At 42.0% G+C, this 13,849-nt stretch overlaps 1 protein-coding gene across 8 annotated transcripts in view; it reads right to left on the reverse strand.

Annotated features, from left to right (window-relative positions):
- LARP4 (La ribonucleoprotein 4) overlaps nucleotides 1–13,849 on the reverse strand; it is a 77,620-nt gene that overhangs the window by 43,305 nt on the left and 20,466 nt on the right. For 5 of the 8 annotated variants that reach the window (XM_053556031.1, XM_053556024.1, XM_053556028.1 and 2 more), the window contains exons 2-5: nucleotides 10,459–10,606; nucleotides 9,417–9,563; nucleotides 5,118–5,193; nucleotides 2,577–2,713 (exon numbers count right to left, since the gene is read on the reverse strand). In XM_053556031.1, coding sequence (XP_053412006.1) covers nucleotides 2,577–2,713; nucleotides 5,118–5,193; nucleotides 9,417–9,563; nucleotides 10,459–10,606 — 508 coding nt within the window. Of the gene's footprint in view, nucleotides 1–2,576; nucleotides 2,714–3,801; nucleotides 4,027–5,117; nucleotides 5,194–9,416; nucleotides 9,564–10,458; nucleotides 10,607–13,849 lie in introns of those variants that run through there. The other 3 variants (XM_053556026.1, XM_053556027.1, XM_053556032.1) reach the window with 3 other exon arrangements.

The following is a 13,849-nucleotide window of genomic DNA, read 5'->3' on the forward strand; positions in this document are numbered from 1 at the left end:
TAATGAATTCTGACATGTAAGAAATTTTTCTTAAAATTAAATTCTAAGAAGCCCTTAAATCAAGACCAATACACAAATGATTATAAGCTGGTCCTTGATTTCAACATATTTATTCTTACATACCAGCCACCTTTCAGATGCGGATTTTGAGAACATATTGAATAAAGGAAAGTATCACATAGCCAAAATTTTTATTTCTAGTCCCTTCAGGGAGGTTTTATGCTACATCTTTCTCAAAGGTAAACCAAGAGAATAAAATGAGGTTAAGGCATGGGTGTGCTAGGTTCCAATCTAAACAGATGGGGAATTCTGTTCATTTCTGCCAATTTTTTTTTTTTTTTGGTTTATGGCCAAGGCTGGGTTTGAACCCACCACCTCCGGCATATGGGACCGGCGCCCTACCCCTTGAGCCACAGGCGCCACCCCATTTCTGCCAATTTTTTATGTACATAAGACTGCATCATTTTAAGAAATGGTGTGTACATAAACCAATTAGACATTCCATAAATGTTTTTAACCCTCTAGTAATGGAAATCTTCTATTCCCATATAAGTCCATTACTGGACTTGCTGTACTTAACTTTTTTAAAGGCTTTTTAAAAATGAGTTAATGAGAGAGTACATACAATTAGGTTACATTATTTACATTTTTTTTTTTTTGTAGAGACAGAGTCTCACTGTACGGCCCTCGGGTAGAGTGCCGTGGCGTCACACGGCTCACAGCAACCTCTAACTCTTGGGCTTACGCGATTCTCTTGCCTCAGCCTCCCGAGCACATTATTTACATTTTTAAGTCCAAGTTCTGAGTTGTAGTTGAGTCCTACCCCCAGGAAGTGTGCCATATACTTCTACACTGTATCCAACAGGTAGGAAGTAACCAGCCCTATTCTCCATTCTTGAATTTAACTGTGTTTTTCTCTCATGTAGGCCTACAGTTGGTCAATCTACTTTCTGCTATACTTATCTTTTAAGTATTATCAACATATTTCATATGTAAGTGAAGATATGCCTTTATTCAGTCAAGTAGTTAAAAAAACCTACTTAAGAAAGGTTCTCAAGAAATACTGGTAGCCAGGTGGTATGGTGGCTAATCTTAGCATTCTGGGAGGCCAGCGTGAATAGATTATTTGAACTCAGGAGTTCAAGACCGCCCTGAGCAAGAACAAGACCATTTCTCCACTAAAAAACCCAAAATATGAAAATATTTAGCCTGGTGTAGTGGTGCACACCTGTAATCCCAGCTACCTGGAAGACTGAGTCAAGAGGATCACTTGAACCCAGGAGTTTGAGGGTGCTGTAAGCAAGGCTAAAGCCATGGCACTCTAGCCTGGGGCAACAGAGTGAGACTATCTCAAAACAAAAACAAAAAGAACCCCAAACAAACACACACCAAAACCCAAATATGTAGTATTAACTATATACCTGACATTTCAGTTGCATATAGGTATACTGTATATACTGTCCTGTGATGTAAAATGTATTTGTTAATTGGATTCAAAAGTTTGAAACAGATTGCTTTCAAGAGTGCGATAAAGATACACAGCTTTCTAATAGCCCAGAAAAAAAAAAATTGTTTAATTGCTTATGCTTGCTAAGTGGGCATCAAGATGAACCAACGTGTAGAAGTAATATATAAACTATGTATGTGCTCGCACATACACAATCAATAAAAGCAAATGTAACTTATTGACACAAAACAGCAGTAAGAAAAGGGAGGCAGGGATGGCAGTTAAAAACAATTTCCCTAGCTGGGCGTTGTGGCAGGCGCCTGTAGTCCCAGCTGCTCGGGAGGCTGAGGCAAGAGAATCGTGTAAGCCCAAGAGTTAGAGGTTGCTGTGAGCCATGTGACGCCACAGCACTCTACCCAAGGGCGGTACAGTGAGACTCTGTCTCTACAACAAAAAAAAGAAAAAAACAATTTCCTAGGCTCGGCGCCTGTGGCTCAAGAGGCTAAGGCACCAGCCACATACACTTGGGCTGGCGGGTTCGAATCCAGCCTGGGCCCGCCAAACAATGACAGCTGCAAGCAAAATAATAGCTGGGCATTTGTAGCAGGTGCCTGTAATCCCAGCTACTTGGGAGGCAGAGGTGGAGGCAGGACAATCGCTTGAGCCCAGGAGTTGGAGGTTGCTGTGAGCTGTGATGCCACAGCACTCTACCCAGGGTGACAGCTTGAGGCTCTGTCTCAAAAAAATAAATAAATAATTAAAATAAAAAATAAAATAAAACAATTTCCGGGTTTGGTGCCTATAGCTCAGCAGCTAGGGCGCCAGCCACATATACCAGAGCGGGTGGGTTCAAATCCAGCCAGGCCTGACAAACAATGACAACTACAACCAAAAAAATAGCCAGGCATTGTGGCAGGTGCCTGTAGTCCCAGTAACTTGGGAGGATGAGGCAAGAGAACTGCTTAAACCCAAGAGTTTGTAGTTGCTGTGAGCTGTGATGCCACAGCGCTCTACTGAGGGCAACATAGTGAGATTCTGTCTCAAAAAAAAAGTCCTGCACAATGAGAAATGAAAACTATATTAAATTTTAAAACATGTAAAAATAAGTAAAAAAGGTATTTTTACATACATCTCAATACTTCAAGAATTAGATCAAGGTCTGTGGTCAGCTTTTTTATTTCTTCCATGTTGGCAACTGTCCAAATTGGGATGAACTGATCACTATCCATTTGAGATATCAAATAAAGGTCCTTTGACAAATTTTCTCTGAAAGGAATAAAAAGAAGCAATAGTCCAACAAAACAAGCAACTCTTTAAAAGTACCTAAAAAGAGGTACGTCATTCACATTTGTCACTAAATCTGGGAAAACAAAATTATGCTATCAGAAATGACACGGTGAACTTTGAAAAGATTCAGTTAAAGGTTCAGTTTAAACAATACCAACACAGTATATATAGATCAGATAGTATCGTCTTATATACTGTCTGAACCCCTAAACACACTGACCCAGAAGTTTTAGAGAAGCGATTTTATGAAATTATGCTAGTCTAGAAGAGGCTTAATATTAAGCTGAATGCTAACAAATTATTACATACGGTGCAGTTCCATCTTATAAGCACTTTATCCCTGATTTCAACATACTCATATTGAAAAACTAATTTCTAAATTGGCTCAAAAAGGATTTTCAATTTCTAAATCTTCACATTTTCATAAGCATATATAACTTCTGTAACTTAAATATTTAAAATTAAGACAAAAGACTTAAGTACACTAAAAATAAGAAACAGCAGGCTGGGCATGGTAGCTCATGCCTAGCACTTTAGGAAGCTTAGCTGGGAGGATTGCGCAAGCCCAGGAGTTCAGGACCAGTCTGAGCAACGTAGTGAGACCCTTTCTCTCCAATAAAATAATAATAAATAATAATAATAAAAAGAAAGAAAGAAATTAGCCAGGCATGGAGGTATTCCCAACATATAGCTGATTTTCCCCATATAATGTTTTCTGACTTCTGAGAAAGAAGATGGGAGATTGGGAGCCAGGCTGAATTGGCAATGTAAAATCTGTGTGGTCATGTGATTAAGCCCCAGTGGAAGAAGAAATGCTCCAACAAACACAAGTCTTCCCCACAAGACATTTATCTGATTTTTGAAGCTATAAGAGCTAAGAGACTAACGAGCTAGTCTCGAAGCTCTGTAGAACACATCTAAATTTCTATGGTGTCTTAGGATTAATGTGACAAAAAAACTGCCAAGCTATAAATCAAAAGCCAGAGAGGACCATATACAAAGACTAGCAATAAATATATCAGAGATGAACTGAGTCAAATTAAAGTGATTGCTCAGCCTTAACTCACCTTGAATTCCAGATTAGAGTAGAACAATCAACATTTTATTGTGCCCAATAGAAAAAAGCTCAATCTCTGTCTGCAGGGAAAAATTATGGTCATCTGAAGCTTCCATGCTTTCTTGGCGTCATCATAGCCCACTGCAACCTCAAACTCCTGGGCTCAGCGATCCTCCGCCTGAGCCTCCCAAGTAGCTGGAACTACAGGCATGCCACCTTGTCTGGCTAATTTTTTCTGTTTTTGGTAGAGAAGAGGTCTTGCTTTTGCTGAGTCTGGTCTCAAACTCCTGACCTCAAAGGATTCTCCCACCTCAGACTCCAAGAGTGCTAGCATTACAGGTATAAGCCACTGCACGTGGCTTATGCTTCTTTTTACATGCAATGTAGAGCATATAATCAAAATGAATAGGATATACAAAAAGTCAAAAAGTTATTGGGTGGTGCCTGTGGCTCAGTGGGTAGGGCGCTGGTTTTGAAACTGGCTCTGGCCAAACTGCAACAAAAAAATAGCCAGGTGTTATGGTGGGCGCCTGTCGTCCCAGCTACTCAGTAGGCTAAGGCAGGAGTACCGCCTAAGCCCAGGAATTGGAGGTTGCTGAGAGTTGTGACGCCACAGCACTCTACCAAGGGTGACAAAGTGAGACTATCTCAAAAAAAAAAAAAAAAAAAAATTACAGCAGAATCAAGAGAAAAAAACTAATTCAGAGAAAAAAAAGTCTTAGACAATGTAAGTAGACCCACAGATGCTCAAGTTAGTAGGTAAAGATTTTAAAATAACTATTAAAGAAAGTGAATTCAGAGGCAAAACTGGTAACACAGAAAAGATAGCCAGGAGGCTCTTGCTTTCATCCTGTGATCTATACTAAAATATAAAGGCTAAGAATAATGCGGGAAAGAAAAGGAAGATATTTAGAATGAAGATCAATTAAACCAGAGTCAAGAGTATATTCTGAGCCAGGCATGATGGCTTAATGCTTGTTAACGTCTGCCTCTGGCAAGATTGCTTAAGACCAGAAGTTCAAGATCAGCCTGATAGGGAGACTCTACCTCTTTAAAATATGTAAAAGTTAGCAGGCTGGGGCAGTGACTCATGCCTGTAATCCTAGCTCTCTGGGGGTCCAAGGAGGATGGGTTGCTTGAGCTTAGGAGTTCGAGACCAGTCTGAGCAAAAGCAAGACCCCATCTGGGGGAGAGAAGGAAGGGGAGAAAAAAGAAAAAAAGAAAAGAAAATGATAACCATCATTCTTCTATTGTATTTCGCAGGTAGTTTACATGTACTAACCAAGTTCAAAAAAGTGGAAATATCAATAAAAAAGGATTATGTACCGTGAGAAACAAAATTCTAATTGTTTCTTCAGACAGTCTTTTAGGTCTTCTGTAGAAATTGCTGAATTGCTTTCTCCTGATGGTAGAAAACAAGAAGGGAAAAAGTTAATGCCAAGTTACCATAGGTGGTGAACCTTACATGTTATTATACTCAGAAATCATGAAGTATCCATAATCTTAAAATCTACCATAAAACTGTATTTTTTATTATTTTAAAATTTGGACAGGGGCAGCGCCCATAGCTCAGGTGGGCAGGGTGCCAGCCACATACACCCAGGTTAGAGGGTTCAAATCCCACCCGGGCCAGCTAAACAACGACAACTGAAACAAAAAAAATAGTCTGGCATTGTGGCGGGCACCTGTAGTCCCAGCTACTTGGGAGGCTGAGGCAAAAGAATGGCTTAAGCCCAAGAGTTTGAGGTTGGTGTGAGCTGCCACACCACGGCATTACAAAATGACACTCTGTCTCAAAAAAAAAAAAAAAAAAAAAAAAAAATTGACAGTTTAATGTCTAACTAATTTCTATCATCCTGTCTTGCTTCAAATAGATGTTGCATTAGTTTAATCTTACATTATTAAGATTTTTCTTTTTTTAAGAGACAGTCTCACTTTGTCACCCTCGGTAGAGTGCCATCCCATCACAGCTCACAGCAAACTCCAGCTCTTGGGCTTAGGCGATTCTCTTGCCTCAGCCTCCTGAGTAGCTGGGCCTACAGGTGCCCACCACAATGCCTGGCTATTTTTTGTTGCAGTTTGGCCGGGGCCCGGTTTAAACCCGCCAAACTTGGTATATGGGGCCAGTGCCCTACCCACTGAGCCACAGGCACTGCCCATATTATTAAGGAATTAACAAAGCACCATTAATACCAAAAGCGCTTGGCCACCATATTGTAAAACTCAGCTCTGAACACTTAAGCAATGTGGTAACTACTTATTCCTTTAATGTAAACTCTAAGAAAAACAGTAATCTAAATTTGAATGGTGGCGCCCTCACCTCAGTGGGTAGGGCACTGGCCCACATACACTGGAGGCTGGAGGGTTGGAACCCCGCCTGGGCCAGCTAAAACCACAATGGCGGCAGCAACAACAACAACAAAAACAGCCAAGGGTTGTGATGGGTGCCTGTAGTCCCAGGTACTTGGGAGGCTGGGGCAGAGAATTGCTTTAAGCCCAAGAGTTTGAGGTTGCTGTGAGCTATGCCACCAGGCTATATTGAGGGCAACATAGTCTCAAAAAACGAACAAAACAACAACTAAAAAGCTTTAGTAATATAGAAATTTCCATTAAATACAAGGATAATAGAATATGTAAGTGTCAAAAATTTGAAAAAAGGAATGGCACTGGTCCCATATACCAAGTGTGGTGGGTTTGAACCCGGCCCAGCCAAACTGCAACCAAAAAAAAAAATAGCCAGGCGTTGTGGCGGGCGCCTGTAGTCCCAGCTACTCAGGAGGCCGAGGCAAGAGAATCGCTTAAGCCCAGGAGTTGGAGGTTGCTGTGAGCTGTGTGAGGCCACGGCACTCTACTGAGGGCCATAAAGTGAGACTCTGTCTCTACAAAAAAAAAAAAAAAAAAGAAAAGCTAAAAAAAGGCTCAGCACCCATAGCACAGCGGTTCCGGTGCCAGTCACATACACCCAGGCTAGCAGGTCCAAACCCGGTCCTGGGCCTGCTAAAGAACCATGACAACTGCAAAAAAAAAAATAGCTGGGCGTTGTGGAGGGCGCCTGTAGTCCCAGCTACTTGGGAGGCTGAGGCAAGAGAATCGCTTGAGCCCGAGGTTGAGGTTGCTGTGAGCTATGACACTACAGCACTCTACCGAGGACAACAGTAAGACTCTGTCTCAAAATAAAACAAAAAAAAAAAAAATTAAAAATTAATAAGAAACAGTCTTTCTTTTTTTTTTTTTTTTTTTTTTTTGGCCGGGGCTGGGTTTGAACCCGCCACCTCCGGCATATGGGACCGGCGCCCTACCCGCTGAGCCACAGGAGCCGCCCCAGTCTTTCTTTTTATGTATCATATATGCACCCCGAATATAAATTCACCCACCCAAATGCTAGCTAAATAAGCAATCAATTCATATAACTTTCCAATGTCATTTACAGCAAACCTACTAAAATACCAACTGGTTGCGGCATCGCTTAAACCAGCTCTGTGGTCAAAGTAGCCAGTGGTTAATATTAAGACTGCAAGAATAGGCATAGTGGTTCACACCTGTATTCCTAGCACTCTGAAAAGCTAAGGTGGGTGGACTGCTCGAGCTCAGGAGTTCCAGACCAGCCTGAGCAAGAAGAGTTAAGTCCTTGCGTCTACTAAAAGAAAAACTAGCTGGGCATCATGGTGGGTGCCTATAGTCCCAGCTATTTAGGAGCCCGAGGCAAGGGGATTACTTGAGCGTCAGAGTTTAAGGTTGATGGGAGCTATGATGATGCCATGAACTCCACCCAGGAGACAGAGTGAAACTGTCTTTAAAAAAAAAAAATTAGGGGGGCGGCGCCTGTGGCTCAGCGGGTAGGGCGCTGGCCCCATATGCCGAGGGTGGCGGGTTCAAACCCAGCCCCGGCCAAACTGCAACAAAAAAATAGCCGGGCGTTGTGGCGGGTGCCTGTAGTCCCAGCTACTCGGGAGGCTGAGGCAAGAGAATTGCCTAAGCCCAAGGATTTGGAGGTTGCTGTGAGCTGTGTGATGCCACGGCACTCTACCGAGGGCGATAAGGTGAGACTCTGTCTCTACAAAAAAAAAAAAAAAAAAATTAGGAATACAGGTAGAACATATGTAACTGTCATCTTCTTCATGTTTGAAATCTTATAAGTTGATAGACCTTAGAAATCTAGTCCAAATATGTATTATAAGGGCGGCACCTGTGGTTCAAAGGAATAAGGGGACGGCCCATATGCCAGAGGTGGTGGGTTCAAACCCAGCCCTGGTCAGAAACTGCAAATATGTATTATAAGGTAACTGAGGACAAAAAGTTCATGTATCTTGTCTGAAGTCACAGAGCTACTTAACAGTAGAAACAGAAATACCTACTACATATTACAATTATTCCTTAAAGAGACCCTATAGATATTAGAAAAATAAAATTAGGGTTTGTGGTTCATTTTTAGGTTAATTTCTTTTTCTTCTTTCTTTTTTTTTGAGATAGAATCTCACTGTGTCACTCTGAGTAAAATGCTGTGGTGTCACCATAACTCACTGTAACCTCAAACTTCTAGGCTGAAGTGATCCTCCTGCTTCAGCCTCCTGAGTAGTTGGGACTATGGGTGTACACTACCATACTCAGGTAACTTCTTTTTTTTTTTGAGACAGAGTCTCACTTTGTTGCCCATGGTAGAGTTGCCATGGCGTCACAGCTCACAGCAACCTCAAACTCTTGGGCTCAAGTGATTCTTTTGCCTCAGCCTCCCAAATAACTAGGACTATTAAGTACCTGACAGAATGTCTGGCTACTTTTAGAGATGAAGTCTCACTCTGGCTCAGGCTGGTCTTGAAACTGTGAGCTCAGCCAATCCACCTGCCTCGACCTCCCAGAGTGAGCCCCCACACCTGTCTAACTTTTCTATTTTTTGTAGAGATAGGGTCTTGCTATATTCCTCAAGCTGATCTCAAACTCCTAGTCCCTAACAATCCACCTGCCTAGGCCTCCCAAAGTGCTGATTTATAGGTGTGAACCACCTCACCCAGCCAGTTTGTTTTCAATTTTGCTTAGTTTAAAATAAAAAATTACTGATCCATGCTGAGTAAAGTAATTTGAAAACAAATTTTGCATGCTGAATTGTAACAGAGCCATGTTTTTATTTATTTTGTTGAGACAGAGTCTTACTATTGCCCTCAGTAGAGTGCTGTTTACTATTGCCCTCAGTAGAGTGCTGTTGCGTCACAGCTCACAGCAACCTCAAACTCTTGGGCTTATGCAATTCTCTTGCCTTAGCCTCCCAAGTAGCTGGGATTACAGGCACCCGCCACAATGCCTGGCTATTCTCTTATTGCAGCTGTCATTGTCGCTTAGCTGGCCTGAGCTGGTTTGAACCTGCCACATTCAGTGTATGGGGCTGGCGCTGTAACCAACCACTGTGCTATGGGTGCTGAGCCTAAATTATCTTTTTAAATCACAAATTTCATGTATGGGTATTTGACACAATACTTATTTATAATAATCACTTAACATTTCATTAACATCAACTTTCTGGCAAATAAGAAAACAATGCCACAGGTTCACCAGAATAATGATAAATAGACTTTGGGCTACAGAGGAGTCTGATGTACTAAATTCTTTTAACAATAAAACCGTAACATTTACCGGAAACATCATATATTTGGTAACCCAAATCTTCTGGTCCTAAAATCATTCCATCAGTTGACTCTTCAATGCCTGTAGTATTTCTTGTGCTTTCACAAGATGGAGAATACATTACTTCATATTCCTTACACGTATCTTCTGATGGCTCTGTATTACGTGTATAAAAGAAAAGAAACTGAAAGTAAATAGGAATTCTTTAAATTCTATCTTTGGGAACTTTTCGGCAGTATGTCTTCTATAACAAGAGTTCAAGACATTCTACTAAGTTGGGAAAATATCCACAGGTTTTAAGTATGAGTTATCTCCAGAAGAGAGATGTTTTGACCATTTTGAATAAAATGATTAACAACAACTAGAGTTTATATAGCATTATCTATGTATCAGACTGCTCTATCCATTTTATTTACTTAAGTCTCAGAAAATAATATGCTATAGGCAATTATTATGGTTTCTGTTTTACAGATGGAAAAAACAAGCACACAGATGTTAAGTTATTTTGCTGAAGGTCAAACAGTGAGTTAATAACAGAATCACTGATTGTAAATCCAAACTAATTTATATATTATGAACGGGTTAAATGCTGGACATGTACTACTTAAAAGTAGTGACAATCCGGGAGGTGTCTATGGCTTAGTGGGTAGGGCGTCGGCCCATATACTGAGGGTGGCGAGTTCAAACCCTGCCCCGGGCAAATTGAAACCAAAAAAATAGCCAGGCATTGTGGTTGTTGCCCGTGGTCCCAGCTACTTGGGAGGCTGAGGCAAGAGAATCACCTAAGCCCAGGAGTTGGAGGTTGCTGTGAGCTGTGTGACGCCACGGCACTCTACTGAGGGCGAGAAAGTGAGACTCTGTCTCCATATAAAAAAAAAAAGTAGTGACAATCCATTCATGAGGGATATAAATGAAAATTATTCATAAATTACATATTAATTACAAATATATGTAATCAAACAATCAAAGGATATATCCTAAAGTTCTATACACTGGTTTGGCCATACATCTAAGCAAAATGAGTCTTTCTGATTAAATATTTAGAACTTACCCTCAGGATGAGACCCTGACGTGGCTGCTGTTTCATGCCAAGAGCTTTCAGTTCCATGAGTTACTGAGGTGGCATCAGTACTTCCAGCAGGAATTTCTTGCCATACTTTGGCATTAGGATTTAAACCAGTTCCTTTAGATGTTACCTGCTAAATAATCAAATGATCTATTGTAAATTTCAAACATCAGGGCATCAAAATCATAAATTTAGATAAAAGGGCTTGTGCCTTACACTTAAGTGAGAAGGAAAACTCTAGTAACAATGTCAAATACAAAAAATAAAGTAAGTAACATTTAAAGTTTTTAATCAACTTGAAAATATTAAACTTTAAAGTAGATTTGATCTATATAAAATTTAGCTACCTAGGCTTGGTGCCCATAGCACAGTGGTTATGGCACCAGGCATATACACACAGGCTGTCGGGTCCAAACAACGATGACAACTGCAACAAGAAATAGCTGCACATTGTGTCGGGCACCTGTAGTTCCAGCTACTCGGGAAGCTGAGGCAAGAGAATCACTTAAGCCCAAGAGTTTGAGGTTGCTGTGAGCTGTGATGCCATAGCATTCTACTTAGGGCAACATAGTGAAACTGTCTCAAAAAAAAAAAAAAAATAAGTTTAGCTACCTATATAATAGAAAATGTATAGCTGGCAGCGCCTGTGGCTCAGTGAGAAGGGCGCCGGCCCCATATGCCGAGGGTGGCAGGTTCAAACCCAGCCCCGGCCAAACTGCAACCAAAAAATAGCCGGGCGTTGTGGCGGGCGCCTTTAGTCCCAGCTGCTCGGGAGGCTGAGGCAAGAGAATCGCGTAAGCCCAAGAGTTAGAGGTAGCTGTGAGCCGTGTGACGCCACGGCACTCTACCCAAGGGCGGTACAGTGAGACTCTGTCTCTACAAAAAAAAAAAAAAAGGAAGAAAGAAAATGTATATCTATAAAATGCTATTAAAATAGAAATACTGCTTTGGCTCAGTGCCTGTGGCTCAAGCAGCTAAGGCGCCAGCCACATACACCTGAGCTGGCAGGTTCCAATCCAGCCTAGGTCTGCCAAACAACAATGACGGGGCTGCAACCAAAAAATAGCCGGGCAGTGTGGTGGGTGCCTGTAGTCCCAGCTACTTGGGAGCCAGAGGCAGGAGAATCGCTTGAGCCCAGGAGTTGGAGGTTGCTGTGAGCTGTGATGCCACAGCACTCTACCCAGGGTGACAGCTTGAGGCTCTGTCTCAAAAAAGAGAGAAGAGGAAGGGGAAGGGGAAGGGGAAGGGGAAGGGGAAGGGAAGGGGAAGGGGAAGGGGAAGGGAAGAGAAGAGAAGAGAAGAGAAAAAGAAATACTGCTTTACCCCCAACCTACTGTAAAGCTTATAACATTTATTCAAGTTTTGGCCAGGCGCAGTGGCTCATGCCTATAATCCCAGCACTTGGGAGGCCGAGGCGGGTGGATTGCCTAAGCTCAGAGGTTTGAGACCAGCCTACTCCAGAATGAGACCCTGTCTCTAAAAAATAGTCCAGCATTGTGGCAGGCGCCTATAGTCCCAGCTACTTGGGAGGCTAAGGCAAGAGGATCACTTGAACCCAAGAGTTTGTGGTTGCTGTGAGCTAGGACGCCAGAGCACTCTACCAAGGGTGACCAACTGAGACTCTGTCTCAAAAGAAAAAAAAAAAATTGATTCAAGTTGTTCAAATAACTTTGAGATGCAGTATCCACATCTATAGCAAATATTTTAGTTATCTACAGCAGTTGTCCAGAGTACATTATTTTTATTGCCATCTAAGTTGTGACAGAGACCTTTGCATCTAAATGATTCTATCACTGGAAATTTTTCTCAAGTCAAAAGCACCAATCTTCCCTATACCGGAATGCTCTTTCACGCCTATTCTCAACATGTACGGTCTTAATGTGCACAACTACATTAACTTTTTAAATGCTGCCATTTAAAGTGATCTTTTGCAGCTGCGTACAGTGGCTCATGCCTGTAATCAGGCGGTTGGACTGCTTGAGCTCAGGAGTTCACTGAGACCAGCTTGAGCAAGAGTGAGAGCGAGATCCCATCTCTACTAAAAATAGAAAAAAAAAAAAAAAAACCAAACAGGGCGGCACCTGTGGCTCAGTCGGTAAGGCGCCGGCCCCATATACCGAGGGTGACGGGTTCAAACCCGGCCCCAGCCAAACTGCAACCAAAAAATAGCCGGGCGTTGTGGCGGACACCTGTAGTCCCAGCTGCTCGGGAGGCTGAGGCAAGAGAATTGCTTAAGCCCAGGAGTTGGAGGTTGCTGTGAGCCGTGTGAGGCCATGGCACTCTGCCAAGGGCCATAAAGTGAGACTCTGTCTCTACAAAAAAACAAAACAAACAAACAAAAAACAAACAATAACCCCACCCCCACCCCAAACCTCATGAACTAGGTGTTGTGGCGGGCACCTATAGTGCCTGCTACTCCAGAGACTAAGACAAGAGGATTGCTCAAGCCCAGGGATTTGAGCTTGCTGTGAGCTATGATACCACGGCACTCTCCTCAGGGCAAGAGAGTTAGATTATGTCTCAAAAAAATTTAAATAAAATGTGATCTTTCCCAAGCATTATGTAATCAGAGACTCAGAAGTGAAAAACAGATACTGAAGTTGGGCAGAGGGGATAAGAAGAGTATGAAAATACTTAGAGGAAGAAGAGAGAGAGGTGGGATGCACAATATACTCTCACTTCGTCCAACCAAAGAACAGGGTTTGATCCTTCTCAAGTACGTTAAGGACCCTGCAAAACATTCATCCCCTTTCTAGTAAGTCAACTGTAGGCCAGTTGCTTCGATGGCAAAAGGCAGAAAATTAACTAGCTGAAGCTTATTACCTGCAGATGCTGGGAATTCAGTTTTCAAGAAAAGTAAATAGCATATATTGAACTACTTACCTAGAAGCTGTCAAACTCCTTATTGAAAGGAGTTCTTAACACTGACCCTGGGTAATATGGTTTAAAAAAAAAAAAAAATCAGCCTGTAAGATATCACCAATACCCACGGATAGCCAACCAAGGAAAAATTCTGTATAGGCAGAACTACAGAGCCCCCAGACACAGGTGTTAACTTAAGACTCAGCTTCTGGGTGGCCTACCTGTAATTCCTGCAATTATAGCCCAGGAAATTCCCCAGTCCTCTACTTAAAACACTTTTTTGTTTCACTTTACGTTTTTAGAGATGGGGTCTTGCTAAGGCTGGAGTATATAGTAGCCCAGTCATAGCTCACTGTAACCTTGAATTCCCAGGCTCAAGTATTCCCCCTGCCTCAGCCTTTTGAGCAGTTACAACTATTGGGAAGCACCACCATGCTCAGCTAATTTCTCTTTATTTTTTGTAGAAACAGTGTTACACTAGGTTGGCCAGGCTGGTCTCAAATCCTGCCTTCAA

The sequence above is a fragment of the Nycticebus coucang genome, chromosome 12 (genome assembly GCF_027406575.1).
Source record: "Nycticebus coucang isolate mNycCou1 chromosome 12, mNycCou1.pri, whole genome shotgun sequence".
NCBI lineage: Eukaryota > Metazoa > Chordata > Mammalia > Primates > Lorisidae > Nycticebus > Nycticebus coucang.